Below are 17,380 nucleotides of genomic sequence, written 5' to 3'. Positions count from 1 at the left end.
AATGGTACAGTTTGAAGAAAGCCTGGGTACAATTGGGCAAAGGTCACAGGTGATTTTTGTATATTCCTTGAGTGTGTTTCTGAACACGTGTGTATGTTGTGCGCACTTGCAGGACAGCGAGGCAGCCAGCTGTAAGATGAACAGCCTGGGCAGCAACCACTCTATTCCCAGCACCTCGGTCAGCACGGGTAGCCAGAGCAGCAGCGTGAACAGCATGCAGGAGGTGTTGGATGACAGTTGCTCTGATATGACCATGATGCATCCCCAAGACTACAGCAGCACCCTGGACTCCGCCCCACACACCAAGAAGGTAAAAATTAAGGGTGAAGACGGGATGGTGATTAAGGCTGAAAGTTTGAAACCAGTATTGGGAGTTCTTATTGTTCCCAAAGCCTTTTAACTGAGCATCAGCCATCATACTCAAACAGTGTTAATCTGATTTTTTTTAAACTAAATACAATTTAAAATATTAATTAATTAAAAAATATATAGAACTGGAGACAGTTTTGTGACAGCCAGAGACTATGAAATAATTAAAGAATAATTTCAACAACTGCTAGCAACAACTGTCCAAACAACCACTGAAATACTGTGTTCATCTAAGGCCAGCTACTGCAGGGACTACCAGAGGGTGTGAAGAATACCCAATTCATATATAACCAAGTGGGAAATATGTAGTGCAAGTTGGTGCCGTGTACAACCAGACCCTGAAAAGTGCCATGGCAACCAGTTGTTGGCTACAAAGTGGTCATCACTTTAAATCAAGATGGAGAAATAAATTCCTTCTAGAAATAAATGTTACAACTTGACAGCCATCTTGGAATTGATTGGGGGGGGTTATCTTGAAGCTACTATTTGAATGAATGGAAAGAGAGCCATGGCTTTCATTTCAGTGGTCACCGAGACATAAAAAAGAAAATCTATAGCATCACCATCAATTTAAAAATAAAAACCCCAAAAAACCCTTAAAACTTTTGAAAACTTGCCATCATTTTAGCTTATTTTAGCTAAAGTTTTCTTTAAACCACACGTTACTCCAGCTGTGTATGCACATATGTCACCACATCACAGCACCATTAATTGCTCAATCCAGAGTGCTGATGTAAACATCATCCTAGTGCACTCTTCCAGTGGGAGGAACGAACAAATATGAACTCAGCAAGCCAAGATTATAAAGTACACATAGCCACACTTTTGCTATGGGTTTTATTAGAGAACTATTCCTACCAATACACAGCTTTAACTTGATGAGTATGTTTTTTTTATTTAGGGAATTTGGGGGGCAAGGGTAACAAAGCTGCAATATTTAGGTTTAGAGACATGCCTCCTCCTTCTACAATATCTCTTGCATAAGTCATTGATACCTGTACAGTACTTCAGAGTTATGGTTTTACTGTTACAAAATAAAGAAGATTATAAAGTCTCAGAAATCCAAGTCACAACAAAGGTCAAATCAGATTTGTAGTTTGTTTTCTGAGATGCGCCACTGAAAGAGAGACAAAAAAGTCAAGCCATTTTGTGGAATTAACTTTGTACCCACCATTTTTCCTGTCTTATGAAATAGTATTAGTAAACAGTCTTAAACACTTTTCCCAGAGTTCAGTGCATGGAAGAAGAAACAAAGACGGCAATCGTAATCAACAAATGCCGTGTTACTGGTTGACTCACTTCTTTTCTGGGTTGATAACTGTCTCACTTGACAAATGAAAAGGAAACATGGCTCTGTGCAAACATCCTTTGGTGTCTCGCACCGTTCAAAAGTATGCATAAACCCCTCCCCCCAAAACCATGGAAACCATTGACACAGTCCTCACTGTTTGCAGATTGCTTCAAGTTCATCACTGACACCGTTCACACTTTGAGAACAAAGGCTGTGTATACATGTCAGCTAGCAGCAGCACAAATTCCCCTTGCACATGTGGCATCCTGTGTGTGCGAACACACACACACACACACACACACACACACACACACACACACACACACACACACACACACACACACACAGGTCAATACAGTGCTTTACGTTCTCATTGAAAATCTTATTAGAGTTAAACTCTGTGAAGAGAGGGCTGTCACTTCTGTCATTCTCTTTCTTCATTTGCTCTTTGTATTTTGACAGAGCTTGAATAAGGTTGTCACTTTATGAACAGACAACCAGTGTGCTGTTTCAAGTTCAGGGGCTGTGATGAGAACAATTAAAAATGACACACATTGTTTTCTGATTGCGGTGAATTTCCCTCCACGCATAAAAGCACTCGTTGGTCCCTGGGCCGCCCTGAATGTTTGTCAGTCAGATTTTATTGGGGATGCTGGGTGTTGATGTTTCATCACGACATGCAAGCTTACAGTTGACACAGTTTTATCAAATGATGAAGAATCTTTGTGAAATGTAGAAGTTGTATGGGTTAAATCAGTGGGGAGTATTTCTTTTGTAAGTCAGAGAATTATGGTGATGAATTTCAATACTGGCCCAGTTTTAATAAGTAAAAAAAAAAAAAAAAAAAAAAAAAGAGTTGAGTGCCCTGCAGTGCAGCATAGTTTACACTATCATTTTTTTTAACTTGATTGTTATTTTTTCTGTTTTCTTTTAGTATTTACCAGTCCTAAATTTCTCTCCTTTGTTTTCAAACAGGACCATCAATACAACTGGGATGACGGGATCCACCGGGACCATCGGCCAGAGCCGACGCCAGCTTCCTTTGATAAGAGCAGCCAGGCTCAAAACTACAAAAACCAGGGCCGCTTTGCCACCATAAAGTCTGCCTCACTGGTAAGACTGAACCTAAAACTTTCTTCTTTCTGTTGGTGTTTTCTTTTCAAGGTCCTAAAGCATCTTTTCTGCATGCTGTAAATGTTTCAGTGTCATTAATGTGTTCCAACTATTCTACTTAAAAGTTGCACTGGTTTGGAAGGCCAAACAAATTTTAAAAATTACTTCTCGAAGAAGCCAAAATCTCTCAGTTTTGTGTTCACACCGCAGGAGTATGAGGGCATTAAAGGGCATTTTTTATTTGTCTTTATTAAAAAGCTTACTGTGAATGTGGTGGGTGAATGACCTCAGTCTCAGTGGGTGTAATGTTATGGTATGTCTCCATGTTTAGATGTTTTTGAAATATTTATTTCCCATCTTTTGGTCTTCACTTTGTTTGGGTCATTGTCTACTATATTATTTCTGTGCTGTTTTTTCCATTCATTCACCTCACTCCTTTTGTTTTCTCCTCTTGTACTACACCTCGCATTACCACTCCCCTCCTCCCACCCTCTCCTTTATTTCTTCCTCGCCTCCATTTGATAATACATCATTCTCAGATCTGACTCAATATTCTGAGTTGAAGGGGGTGGAATACTCTCTCTCTCCCTCTCGCACGTTCTTTCTTTCTATGACTCTCTTTCTCTCTCCCTCCCTGTCTGTTGTCATGGAAACCGGCTCTAGTAACTAGAAAGTAGTTGTGGTGGTGTGTGTGTTTGTGTGTGTTTACCCAACCATGACCCACTGGTTTTAATTGTGAGTTCCCCTCTGCTGCCAGGTCTTAAACCAGAAATCTGTCACATACAAGAGAATGTAAGCAAAGAAGTGTGTGTGTTTGTGTTTGTGTGCGCAAGCAACTGTGTGTCCTCATATTGTCCTTGAAGAGAGCACGAACCAGTGACTGTCCGATGCTGTGTGTGTTTTCTGTTGACCGCAACCGTAGTTCCACAGTACTGCAGGTTACATGATTTTTGTTTTGATTTTTTTTTCTATGTCATATGTTTATGGGCTCTGTTGATTTGCAGATGATTAACAGGGACTAGTAGAGCGTTATACAAATACAGGCCATTTACCATTTACCATTTAACAGATAATAATGATAAATGGTATATGTAGGACTGGAGTTGGGAACAGTAGTTTGAAAACCCTCATGCATAACTGTGAACTGATGTAGTCTTCCGACTGCTGCTGAGCATGGATCGCAGTATGTGGGTGAGGTTTCAGCCTAGGAAAAATGCATCATCAAATGTTTAGCTCTGCTGTTTTTACCGTTTTAAAACCAAAGAGAGTTGCTTGGAAAGACTTATTGTCATTTTCACAGCATTGGAAAGTAGTTTCTTGCAAAACCGGAGGTCAGTCTATTCTTGTTTGGGTTTTTTGTTTTGTTTTTTTAGTACACACATTATGGAGAAAATTAAGGAGCAAGTAATATTTTGATTTGTAATTAATGTGATTTCTGAATTTAGGAAACTGTACAGTACTGCATTAGAAGGAAATATAACAATGTGATTTACAATAAAAACTGATCATGACTCACTTAATATCACTTAATCACATATAATTTTTTTTTAAAAACCCCAATAAAAAACACTTTTTTACAGTCCTCCCTTTATAGCGCTTAGGGAAAGAAGTTGATGTATACATAAACAACCTCACATGTTCTCTCACTGACATGACAGATTACAGTGGCAATAAGCCTGCCTTTTTTACCTCCTCACAAGATGGTGAGATGCCTTTTTCATCAGAAAACAGGGATTGTAGAGTTCATAGATATTTGTTCTTAGCCACAAAAGATGGGAAATTGTATCCTGGATCATTTTCTCACTTAAATTTACCATAAAAGGGGAAAAAAGTATTCTTTCCTCACCTTAACTCTTTGTTAATTGTTTTTCTCCCATTTATCCTTTAAAGAAACACTACTAATCATACTTGAAAATACTTTTGTTCCATTGTATATTGCAGTGGATTAAACTAGATAATGGCAGCTGAGGTTACACATTGTATAATTGAAAAAAGGCAGCACCTCTGTAGTGTAACAGCACCGGTCCTGCCCACCGGCACTGGAAGAGATTACATCATCTTTTTCTTCCAAGCGCAGACATCCTCACATTGGCCTCAACTCACTGAGACTGGAAGCAGGTAGACAAAGAGGGAGAGGTAGGAAAGTGTGGGGGGTCCAGATGGCGAGGGGTGATTGATAGCCAGAGAGGAAGATGGAGAGCAACACAAGTGAGAAAACATAAACAATTAAGAATGGCTTAAATAGGGGGGAATTATTAGCTAAAATAAAAATAATTATACTTATTTTGAAAAGAAAAATCATGGTGATTTGAGGGAAAAGGCAAGAGATTAAAGATTTAGTGAACTGAAAGAGGGCAAAGAAAAGGATAGATAAACAAAGGTGAAACTTAAGAGCAGTGCTGATTGAAATCTTAACTGACAAAAAAACCCAAAGAACATCACATTTACTGGTGAAATGAAGAGTGGAGTCTGAACAAATGTAGCAGTGGGGAAACGAGAGAAGAAAGGGGTAAAACCGAGGACATGAGAGGTATTGTGGAAAAGGCATGAAAAGAAGGTGAAGGAGAGCAGGATGTAAAATTATCCAGGGACATGTGTGGAAAAGGAAAAAGGATGAGGAGACAGGAAAACTGTGGAAAGACATGGATGCAAAGTGAGAAGGTGAACGAATGTGAGACAGTGAGTGAGAGCGAGGACAGGGGTTATTATAGGTTAGATGAAGCCACTGACTGAAGTGTAAGCTGGTGTGAGAGACAACATTGTTGTAAAGTATTTCACTTCATCTATTCTTTAGCTGCTGGTTGCAGTTTGTATCCTGACAGCATAAACGCTGACGGGAGAATAAAGTGTAGTTTAAGGCACATCAAAATGTGCTCCTCCCCCATCAGTTTTCTTGCAGCGCTTAAATATACTACTTGCAGAATTAAGGTTGTACTTGTTAACTTTCATGTTATGCAGTTATATATATTAAAAATGTTTGTTCTTTACAGGTCAGTGTCAGAATTTAGTAAGCTAGATGGACATCTTCTGCATTTGAGTCCTATTTTTGCGATCAGATATGAGAAGGGAGATCTCACATTTGACAGGAAAAAGGCATGCTATACAAAGGTCTGAGGCCTTTTGCTTCCTCCTGCAAACCAGATGTCTTTGCTACATCTTACTATACATCTGCAGTAACATTCAAACTACAGCCATGCTTTTTCTATGTGGTACCTACCAGGGTTGAAATGTGTTTTCCTTAATGTAATGAGGAAGCAATAAAGAAGAATCATGGAGGTTTGACAAGGGGATAGTCTTCCTCTGCTTCCTACCAGGAGCATAAATATTTACTTGGATTTCGGCGTTTTGAGGCTCTTGATATCGACGCAGGTCTGGCTCTTGCCCTCGATGTTGTGTTATCATAAAGTCACAACTGTGATATTGCATATTCACTGACACTAAATGCCTTGCGAACACAGAGATCAAACTAAGTGGACTGTTGTAGTTAATTTATTGCAAACAAAAATGCATCAGTCACCACCAGCAATAATTCTTCTATTTAAGTAGGCTTGCACGTTCACACAAGTTAAACTCTGTGAAGACGGATCATCTTGAACTGCAAAATAAGCAAAAATTAAAGTTTGGCAGCTTAATTCCCACTCACTCAAACATTCACCTTTAGCCTGCATGCCTTCCCTCCCTCCTCTCCCTGAATATGATCTCCTTTCCAGTCCCAAAGCCTTGTGTGAAAGAAGCCGTCACATGACTTGACTTGGCCCTTTGTGGCTGTATGCATGGTGGCAGCGAAGCAAGTGACTAGGATTGGGAGGTTCTATTACAGTAGAGGTATTGATTCAGAGCAGATTAAGGAAAGGGGAGCTCAGCCTCCACATATTTCCACCCCGTTTCCCCTCCACCCTGTTTTTTGTTCCTCAATGTAGATGCTCTTATTTTACTGCTGATTATTTCTATTTTTCCTGTTTAACTCTCTCCCAGCCACTCTCCATCTGCTGTTTCTCCTTTGCAATCACCCTCCCTCCCCTCATCTCTCGGCCTGCTCCTCTCTAACACCCCCCTCCAACTTCTCTCAGTCTTTCTCAATGAGGTATTCATGTGACCCACCTGCTGTCCGCCGCTTAGCGTTAGCCTGACTAAAGAGCTGCTCTGTGCTCTTGTTGGCCCGCGGTGTCCAACTGCCTCATTCACAGTTCACACGTCTGCCTTGGCCGCTGCGTGCCCAGGGCGCGAACCAAGGAGAGGGAGGGGGCTCAACGTCCAGTAAAGTGTGTCGGGCGGGGGGGGGGTCTCAGGGTGGCATCGGAGCTCAGGCAGGGTTCTGCCGGGCATAGGATGCTGCACAAGGTTCCTGGATGCTGGTGCACTTGGCTAAAGTTGCCATCATGTTTGGCCTGAGGAGTTCAGGTGGAAGTTATGAGAAGATGCGGAGCGAGTACTACCTAGATGTGGAGAACCCTTTCTGTCCTCAGGTTGGTGGGTCAGGTCAAGGTTTGGGTTAAAAGCAAGAATAAGTGAAAGTGTTAAGAAATACCAGTAAGGTCATTGCCTCAGGTTAAATTTAGTCATACAGCAGATGTTTACTATTGTCTTTATAGCATTTTTTTTTTCTTTCCCACGCTCTGACTTAAATAAATTTGAGGAACTTTGAAGTCGGCTATTCTGTGCAGTGTCTGCGAATCTGAGATTGTCAGATGAAAGAGCTTTTGTTCAGCTGAAGTGGTGGATTTCAAATATTTGCTTCTTAATGTCATTATTTTAGATTCTTTCTTGTACATGTAAAACTAGCAAGTAATGTAGTCTGATTACAACAGGTGAACTGTTTTGTTTTGTAACATTTTTTGTTTGAGATTCTTCTCGTAAATGAACCGAGATACTTTGATCATATCGAATTACTCAATTAGGCATTACTGTTTGGGTTCACCCCATACATTTTTTTATTTTTTTTTTCTGGTGAAATAATTTGATTTGCATCCTCTAACTTTTCTCTCACCACAGGTGACCAAACAGATTCATGAGCATGAGCAGGAAAGTGAGCTGCGGGAACAGATGTCCGGCTACAAGCGCATGCGGCGGCAGCACCAGAAGCAGCTGATCGCCCTGGAGAACAAGCTAAAGGCCGAGATGGACGAGCATCGGCTCAAGCTGCAGAAAGAGGTGGAGACGCAGGCCAACAACGCCTACATCGAACTGGAGAAGCTGGCAAAACGGCATGCTGTGCATTCTGAGAAAGAGGTGGGACTTTTGATAGTGTTACAGGACATTATGAATAAGTGCAGTAACCGTTAGGTTACTTCACAAATGATGACACTGACTTACATGTACGATGCAACAGTTGGCTGGTGGACATGGTCTGCTTTGAAAAAATGGGAATGATATTGAAGCTGTGACGTTTCTAATGCTGCTGAAGAAAAACTCGTCAAAAAGTTCTATTCTTTTCTGAAGTGTTACTATTTTAAAGCTGTTCAGTGTTGCAATGAGTAATGAGGAAGTTTTTGTTAGAACTTAACCCACTGCTGCCACCCAATGATACATGTGATGAAACACAGGGGCAGAACTGGGTCACAGAGTGTCACGCTCTGAAAAACACGTTGTATATCTTTGTGATTAGCACCCAGCATGTGTGCTGCAACAGTCAAGGAGATAGTTTATCTGTTTATGGAGACGAGTCTGTACATCTAAACAGTGTCATGAATAAGGGACATGTGGCTGTCACAAACCAACATGTTACTAGATATTTACATAGAATTCTATAACTCAACTGCAATGTCTCTTATCTTTAAAAAAAAAAGGTTGTTTTATCATCTAGAAGAACAAATGTTATGGTAATTTTATCTGAAGTATAACATCTGATTAAGAAATGTGCAGACTAGAATTTTTAACTTTCATATTATAATTAAGCAGGACATTGTTTGTGTTAGAATTTTAATCAACCAACTTATTATCTTCAAATATACTTTAGTTTATATACTTTAATGTTTTTATATAGGTTTGTGCATGAATGTATTTGTCCACAGTTTGGTGGCGTGTTGTCTGTTGCTGGTCAGGGGCATCTAACCATGCTCTTGTCCCTGTCTATTCTGTCCAGATGAAGACGGCGCTGGCAGACGAGAAGAAGTTCCAGCAGCAGATCGTGGCCCAGCAGAAGAAGGAGCTAACCACGTTTCTGGATAATCAGAAAAAGCAGTACAAACTCTGCAAGGAGAAGATTAAGGAGGTATGTTGGGCTCGTTGGTTTCCTCTTTCCTTCAGGCGCGCTCCTTCGCACGCCTTCTCATGGGTGACACGTGACCTTCTGCGCTCTGTGCTGAAGAATCAGGCTCCCACACACAAACATACACTTCCACTTCAGCATGGTCTTTTGGAAGTTGCGTTGAGTCACTCAGCCTGCCAACTGTGTACCTACACATGTATGTACACACAAACAAGAAAAGTCAGTAATCCATACGCTCACCGGAGCACTTGTGAACCACCACAACCTTGTAAAAGAATCCAGAGAATACTCATGTGGGCTGGCAGTGTGATACACTGTGTTTTCAGTTACATGATAAGTGACCAAAATTAGGTCAGCACAGTTAGGAGAAAGCATCACTGGCAGAGAGAGATATTTCCCACCAACTGAGGGCTATAACGGAATTAGACACCACAGAGAGCAGGGATCAGGCTCATGTGTTAAGTGCATTAGCGCGAGTTGTAGATTGCCCATGAAAGAGAAAGAAAATTCCTTTATTGAGAAGAAAAAGATTTTCTTTTTCTTCCTTTGGCTTTAAAAGTAAACTGTTGTTCAAAATAAAAGGTCACCTTGAGTTGACCAAATGGTCTTACTAAAAATATTTGATAAAGTTGATTTGAATGGAAGTTTTATTTTATTTCCCAGCAAAAAATGGCTTACAAATAGCTTGTTTAGGCAACATTTGTTTTTCACATATACACTAACATCCCAAACTACACAGTTCACCACCGACTGCTTACAATGAAGGCTTTACTAGTAATACTTCTATCTTCTGTCTTGTGTATGTTAACACAATCTCCTTTCTCCATTCCTTCTTCTACTTGGAATTTCCACCTCTCATCAGGAGATGAACGAGGACCACAGCACACCCAAGAAGGAGAAACAGGAGCGTCTGTCCAAGCACAAGGAGAACATGCAACATTCCCAGGCTGAGGAGGAGGCCCATCTGCTGTCCCAGCAGAGGGTCTTTTACGACAGGAACTGCCGCGCCTTCAAGCGCAAAGTCATGATCAAGAGGCACGATTTGGAGCAGGAACAGATCAGAGAGGTGTGGAGGACATACAAGTTTCTAAAACTCGTGTGCAAGTTGTAAATCTATAACTGTTTTGCTTTTGGACAATTTTACTACTGTAAATTTCTGACTGAATTGATCAAACCATATATGCCCACTTCGTGAGTTTGAATCCTAAACCCTCGTTTATGATCTTGGTGTACAAAAGTCCCACAAATGTTTTCACAGCAAACAGTAGTGTGTTATTTAGATCTGTCAGGTGTTTTATATTAACTATAAGCAGGATTAATCCACAGCAAAACAAGCCAACAATGCCATAATCTGAAAAGCTGTTGTATAAATCTTGAGTGAGTTTAAGGAAATCCAAAAGCTTTCTGTGGGAAAATGCTCCAAAATCAATGTGCTGAAACTAGAAGCAAGATGGGGGGGAAAGTAAATATGTGATGTCTATTGATTTTTTTTTCTTCCTTTTTCCTCTCAGCTGTTACTAGTTGCAATCAATGCTGTAAGCACAAAACAAAACAGTAAAATTGATTTCTGCAAGTGAATATGTTGATGTCAAATTGATGCTTATCAACAGTACTCGCTGAGATTCATCCTTCTATTCCCTTGCTGTAACCTCCATGTCTCCTCGTGGCCCGCCTAGGAGCTGAACAAGAAGAAAACCCAGAAAGAGATGGAGCATGCCATGCTGATCCGCCACGATGAGTCCACGCAGGAACTGGAGCAGAGGCAGCTGAAGACCCTGCAGAAGCTTCGTATGGACCTCATCCGCCTGCAGCACCAGACGGAGCTGGAGAACCAGATTGAGTACAACAACAGACGTGAGCGTGAACTTCATCGCAAGCATGTGTTGGAGCTCCGGCAGCAACCCAAGAACCTCAAAGTGAGTCAGCGCAGAGACCAGTCGATCTCATATTTTAAATATATTGTTTGATGGATTGATATACAAGTGCTTGAAATATTTCAAATCCTTTTTTTCCCCATCATCCTTAAAAGGAAAAAAAAAATCCCTTGCCTTTGGGATCCACTTCTACAATGGCGCAAGTGATGAGCAACATCTAGTTTTTGATAAAACTGTGATGCAATATGAATGTAACAAATTCATTAATTTGGGAAAAATGGTGTAAGAATATCCAAAATATGTCACCTATGAATTTCATTTTATTTGCCTTTAAGGTATCAAAGCCTCGAACTGTGCCTTTTGATCGGGACAACATTAGACCTCTAACCTTTCAAAAATTTGCTCTATTTAACTCTTGATTTCATTCTCACTGTCACCGTTTTTCTGGCCCATCCTTCAGGTTTTGGAGCTGCAGATCAAGAAGCAGTTTCAGGACACATGTAAGGTGCAGACCAAACAGTACAAGGCCCTACGCCACCACCAGATGGAAGTTACGCCCAAGGCAGAGCACAAGACTGTGCTCAAGGCCCTGAAGGATGAGCAGACACGCAAGCTGGCCATTCTGGCTGAGCAGTATGAGCAGAGCATCAACGAAATGATGGCTTCGCAGGCGGTGAGCAGACAGAAGTTCATTTCATATTTCGTCATATTTGCTAAACAAAAATTTATCTTTACTAAAACGCAGGCGGTCACGTTAAATGAATGAAGTATATGAAGCCTTTCTTTCCACCTGTTGCTTATGTTCTTGTATTTTTCTCCTGTTTGTTGGTCTCGTGTTTTGTCTTTCTCCATCGTATCACACCCTTTTTTTTTTACTCGTTCATTATCTCCCTTCATGTCTTACTCCAACCTTCCCTCCTCCCGCCCTTTCCACTGGCTTTCCTTGCCCTGTCTGTCCCCATTGCCCTTCTACTTTCTTCCATCCCTCCGTCACTGCCTCCCCGCCTCCATTTCATCTCTGTGTCTTCTTTCCCCTCTATCTCCCTCTCTCTCCTTGTGTGTTCCTTGTCCATGTAACCCCCGCCCCCAACTTCTCTCTCTCTGTGTCTTTGTACCTCTCTCTCCCGTGTTGCCGCCCATGGTCGGCTGTGTCAGCTGCGTCTGGATGAGGCCCAGGAAGCGGAGTGCCAGGCCCTGAGGCAGCAGCTGCAGCAGGAGATGGAGCTGCTCAATGCCTACCAGAGCAAGATCAAGATGCAGACCGAGGCACAGCATGAGCGTGAGCAGCAGAAGCTGGAGCAGAAGGTGTCGCTGCGCCGAGCACACCTGGAACAAAAGGTGCTGTGAAATAAACACTTTATTTTAAATGAGAGCTATACATTTGGGGGTTTTCAAGCCTTTATAGAGCATGCTTTTTAAAGCTGTTCATTCATAATTGGTCAGTTTAGTTACCATAAATGAAACGCACAAGGAGAACATCTTTTTTACTGTCTTTAAAACAGAGAATGAATTTTTCAAACACTTCAAGACAAACTCTAATAAATAAAACACTATTACTGACATGGCAATAGGGATGCGCTATTTCCCCTCAGATATAAAACAAATTATCTTTTGGCCTCAGTCTATTGATCAACTTAAAGTATCCCCACTGATTTAACAAACAGAGAATATTTGCATCCATTTAATTAAATCTGTGACTTTCATCATCAAAGAAAATACAGCTTACCTAATGTGCTTTTTCAGTACAGAGCTGGAACATAAGCAAGAATAGAACAAAAGAAAAGTTGTATTACTGACAGCCTGTAAGACAACAACTGCTCCAGAGCAACATAAGGCTTCAGAAGAAAAGAATTAAAATTACACATAAAGTTGGGTTAAGGCAGAATAAAAGTATGATGTTGCAAGTTAGTTGGTGCCCGCCATAGTTCGAATGTTTTGCACCGTATTAAATACCTTTGAGGGAAAAAACCGTTTTTGCTCTTGTTGCCATTTCTCCTGTAAGATCCTTTAAAGACCTTCTAAATAGATGATGTGTAAACAATCATCGCTAACTTTACCCTAAACTTTATATAAACTATTCCAGGTCTGAAAATTGAAGCCAGTGCAGAAGCGCTTTAAATCGTTATTCTTTCTCATTGCCAATAGGAGGCCACTACTCATACTGGCAAAAGATCAGTCTGAAAGTCTGAAAAAATGTCACTAGCTCTAACTTGATCTGTAACTTCACTAAACACTTTGCTAGTGGGCTTAGTATCTCAATCAATAGTTTTAATTGTTGTTTAATAAAATATAAGGTTCATTTTTCTAATTATGATCCAAGTTGGCATTAGCAGTTTTTCTCATGCATCACACTTAGTTTCAAACATGAGAAAGCAACAAAAAGTTTCAGACTTCAAAAATCTGACTTTGCAAATCAAGAAACTCTGTGTCCATCTTTTATATACAGCCTAACCTGATATGCAGCGTAGCATGCCTTCTTTTATTATAAGGAACAAAATATGAAAAAATAAAATATAAAGCAAACAGAAGTCCATCTCTTTAACTGCTACTGCATTGCTTTTAAGTTTTGAATACATTTTTTCTGCATCCTTCCTTGACATCACTCCTATTAATCCATGAAGGAAGGAGACTTTTTAAAGCTCTGTCTAGAGGCGATAATCTGCTGAAAAGCAACTAGTTCACCTGAAGCTTAAGCAAACAGATCGGGGTATTCATTTGCATCCACATCAGCAAGCAGCGTGGGCATTAAAGGTGACCCCGACAGACATACACAAGTTCACAGAGACACAGATTTCCCTCACCATAGGTGGTGATGACAGTGGCATGGCTTCCTGCGGGGCGCAGACAACCATTTCTTTCCCACACACTCGTAATGATGGTGAAATCTCTAGACAACAGTATTGAGCCCTTATTACAGCATCATCCTCTATTTTTAACAGTTTATGTGGTGTAGCTTATTATTAAGCTTGTTCATAATAGGTTGCTGTATGCGTTCAGTCTAAAGTGTCTAAAATGTGTGCAACCTGCTCTCAGCTGTGATATCAGCAGCTGTCGTGGGGCTTTATCACCTTTGTTATAATGTTCCAAACATTTGATAGTTTTGTCAGTCTTTGTCCCGTAATGTGATGCAAGACACTCCTGATAGACATCTGCCGTCTTTAACATGAGTCTTTATACAACCTGTATGGTATAGCAATGACATGTAATAAGATGAGAGTATGCCTCCTTCAAAAGTGGCCTACGTCATCGATACAGTCTAGTAGACAGCACTCCGACAACAAAGGAAGGGACCTTCGAAATGCCGCCCGCCGTCCAGTGTAGCCGGTGCAGGCTGTGGTGGTCTGTTGCCATCTCCTGGCAGCATCCAGATCTGCACACCGAGACGGATGATGTCATGGTTTTAGAAGCACTATTGTCCTCCGGTTCGGTTCATGGTCAGAGTCTGGAGTTTTCTGTGCATGCTCAGTAGTTGGCAAGATTGCCGTATTGCGCCACACACTGCTTTGTCCTCACCTGTGGACGTGTGTGCTGAGTTGTGTTTGTGGTGAATACAACTTGACAGACTTGCACCTTCGAGGTAACAAAAACAGTCCATGAAGTGTGCCTGCAGTTAAACTCATCGTAATGTTGTGAGGATATTTTTTAAAAATGCCCAGCATGAACAGCTCTGCAGTTGTCATTCTCACTTAACACACATTTGATCAAGGAAGCAAAATACCTCATGCTCACTGTCTAGACTTACCCAAGATTCTTTTTTTGTTTATGCATATTAAAAATATCAACTGAAAACAACAAAGTCTGTCCCAGTGACCGAGTAGTGAACAATCTAACAATAAAAAATAACCCAAGAATAATGTTGAAAAATATTGTTGCAAATATCTGCTGTTCTTGCATAAATTAACTGGTTTCACCAGTTACTCAGAGGTCCTGCATTACATCACCAGAAAACTATTCTCAGCTCTACGAAGAGCCATTATTGATGTCATTAATGCTTCCATGCCATCTCTGCTTTTACAAGTCGAGCTATGACAAAACTCAAATACACTATGCTTAAAGAAAAACTTATTTTTTAATGAATAACTAAGGTGCATAGGTCACGTTTAAAAGTGTCACCCAGTTTAGGTTTTTGCTTGCCTGGAAAATAATCACCGGAGTATGTTTATTATATTTATATTTTAATTGTATATGTTGGTAAATTAAGCACTCAAAAAGATTTTTACTACAAGCATAACCCCCTCAGTCACACACATCCATGCAATGCGTCATATATCGCTTCAACTCTCACACTGATGGATGCATCGGGCGCTGTTTGGAGTATCAGTCGAGCATTTTGCCCAAGGACACTTGCTGATATGTGAGTTGGATTGAACCCATCACCCTTCTGATTAGTAGTTGACCCCATCGACCTCCTGAGCCATGGCCATCCCACATTGCCCTCTATTATTATTTTCTAAAGCACTGAACATTCAAAATTGTATTTGGTTTTTTTGTAAAGTGCAGTGTTGAGGATGCTTTATATCTGTTTCAGGCCTACAAAAAAGTTTTTAATATTTAAACTGGAGGGAAAATCAAAACCTAATGATCATCAAAAACAGACAAATGTATCTTAGAAATGAGTAAACTACATTTAACTTTGAGTATTTCTTGTTCCCATGTCACCTGCAGATTGAAGAGGAGCTGGTTTCCCTTCAGAAGGAGCGAACCGACCGCATCAAACACCTGCTGGATCGCCAGGAGCGGGAGATCGACACTTTTGACATGGAAAGCATGCGTCTGGGCTTCAACAACCTGGGCACCTTGGACTTTCCCAAGGACGACTACAGATGAGGGGCCGTTGTTTCTGCCGCCGCCGTCTTCATGTAGTCCCCCTGGGGCAACCGTCTGCCTCAGAACACCCCACCTCTCCTTTGACCTGACCTGACAGTGCAGGTGTTCACAGCTGCTGATGCCCTCCCTCAAACACACTTTAAAAAATGAAAAGAATAAAAAAAAAAAAAAAAGAAACGGCTTCGGGATCAGCTCTGGTGTGTTTTCTGGGCCGGTCAGGCAGGGTCGATGGCAGGTTTGAGTGTCCCCCACCCCTCCCTGACAAACCAACCTATACTTCCTCCCCCTCCTTGCCTCTGTGGTGTCACAAGATGACAAAAAAATATGCTGGATAACTTCCTGTGGTTGTCATGTTTTTGTAAGAATAACATAGTCACAGTGTTTCTTGTTTCTTGTGCAATGATGACACTTTTGGTGTGACTAAAAGTGGAAATTGAGAAAAAGGAGGGAGACAAAATTGAAGGTTGTAGGATGAGCAAAAATCGCTCCAAAACCATGCTTTTTCAGAGGCGATAAGTATATTTGTTACTTTGTTTTTGGTGTCGAGCAGCGCAAAAAATAATCTCTCAAAGTGAAAAATCAAACCGATCCTTCCGCAGCTGTTCGTCTGGGCTGCTTCTTTGGTATTTATTCACGCAGACATTTTTAGGACCAATTTAAATAATTTGATACTTTGACGGAAAACTCACAATGTACATACAGGTACACTTATAGTATATGTGATTCCTTCATGTGATTACTGCAGGGTGGGTGAATCATGGTACTCAACATGTGTATTGTACTGATTTCTCTGCACTGGCAGCCAATGTGAAATATAATACACGTGAGATGTGAACTCCCAGCTAGCACAAAGGGCTTCATGGGGAGGGCAGGGGGACTTGTACTTTGTGTATAGAAGGATTTATGGAGAGCTTTTACTTATTTTCGTATTGTATTTTAACTGTCACTTAAATCAGAAAAAGAATTTTTAAAAGCGCTTTTTCCCCTCCCCCTCTCTTCAGATAGTATTTCAAATCCAATCATCTATCAATGGATTTTTCAGTTCATTTTTCCCCCCACTTCTTGCTTTACACAACTCTAGAGCTGTGTAGTTTCTTATAAACCAGACCAGTATGATGCTTTATTATTGCATGCACTTTAATTTTTTTTCCAGGTTAAAAAGAAGGCATGAATCTGTCAGAGCTTTTAATTATATTTGTAAATAAAGTGCTCATCACACAAACTGAAAAGGTGTTTTACATGTCTAAGGTAAAGTCTGGGTATTTACTGTGAAAAACAGTGGAAAAAAGATTAGATGGGGAAAAAAACTCAGTTTAATCATATTGTTTAATTTTGCAATCATCTGGACGTTTAGCATTTTACCTGAGAAGTGCACTGACTCCCTGTCCTTAAAAAACCAAGTTGGGCTGAATTAAACCAACCATGTCTACAACTTTAATATTCTACCTTAAGCTTCATCTGCATGATCCAACGGGAACTACTACTGTAGTTGTTTACATGGACAAAGGTCACTGAAAGGCTGGTGATCTTTTTTTTGTTTTTTCAAAGTTCATGGTAATCAATTTCTCCTCACTGTAAATAAGTTACTAAATATAGCCTACCTCCCAAAATTAAACTTTTATAGAACACTTTGGTCTCAAAGGACAAATTCCTAAAATGATTTTTTTACATTTACATTTTAAAAAATATTAGAACAGA

The 17,380-nt window shown here is 40.6% G+C and overlaps 1 protein-coding gene across 5 annotated transcripts in view; it reads left to right on the top strand.

Annotated features, from left to right (window-relative positions):
• Positions 1-16,905, top strand: part of taok3a (TAO kinase 3a) — a 63,182-nt gene extending 46,277 nt beyond the window's left edge. For 4 of the 5 annotated variants that reach the window (XM_003454168.5, XM_005473620.4, XM_005473621.4 and 1 more), the window contains 9 exons: positions 113-310; positions 2,636-2,773; positions 7,766-8,002; positions 8,856-8,984; positions 9,844-10,047; positions 10,658-10,897; positions 11,316-11,528; positions 12,011-12,193; positions 15,521-16,905. In XM_003454168.5, the coding sequence (XP_003454216.1) occupies positions 113-310; positions 2,636-2,773; positions 7,766-8,002; positions 8,856-8,984; positions 9,844-10,047; positions 10,658-10,897; positions 11,316-11,528; positions 12,011-12,193; positions 15,521-15,682 (1,704 nt within the window). In that variant the 3' untranslated portion in view covers positions 15,683-16,905. Of the gene's footprint in view, positions 1-112; positions 311-2,635; positions 2,774-7,101; positions 7,240-7,765; positions 8,003-8,855; positions 8,985-9,843; positions 10,048-10,657; positions 10,898-11,315; positions 11,529-12,010; positions 12,194-15,520 lie in introns of those variants that run through there. The other variant, XM_025912026.1, reaches the window with a different exon arrangement.
• Positions 16,906-17,380: the final 475 nt, after the last annotated feature.

Source organism: Oreochromis niloticus, linkage group LG12, assembly GCF_001858045.2.
Source record: "Oreochromis niloticus isolate F11D_XX linkage group LG12, O_niloticus_UMD_NMBU, whole genome shotgun sequence".
NCBI classification, from domain to species: Eukaryota; Metazoa; Chordata; class Actinopteri; order Cichliformes; family Cichlidae; genus Oreochromis; species Oreochromis niloticus.
Note: the sequence above shows the minus strand (reverse complement) of the source record. Positions and strands in the feature narration are given on the sequence as shown.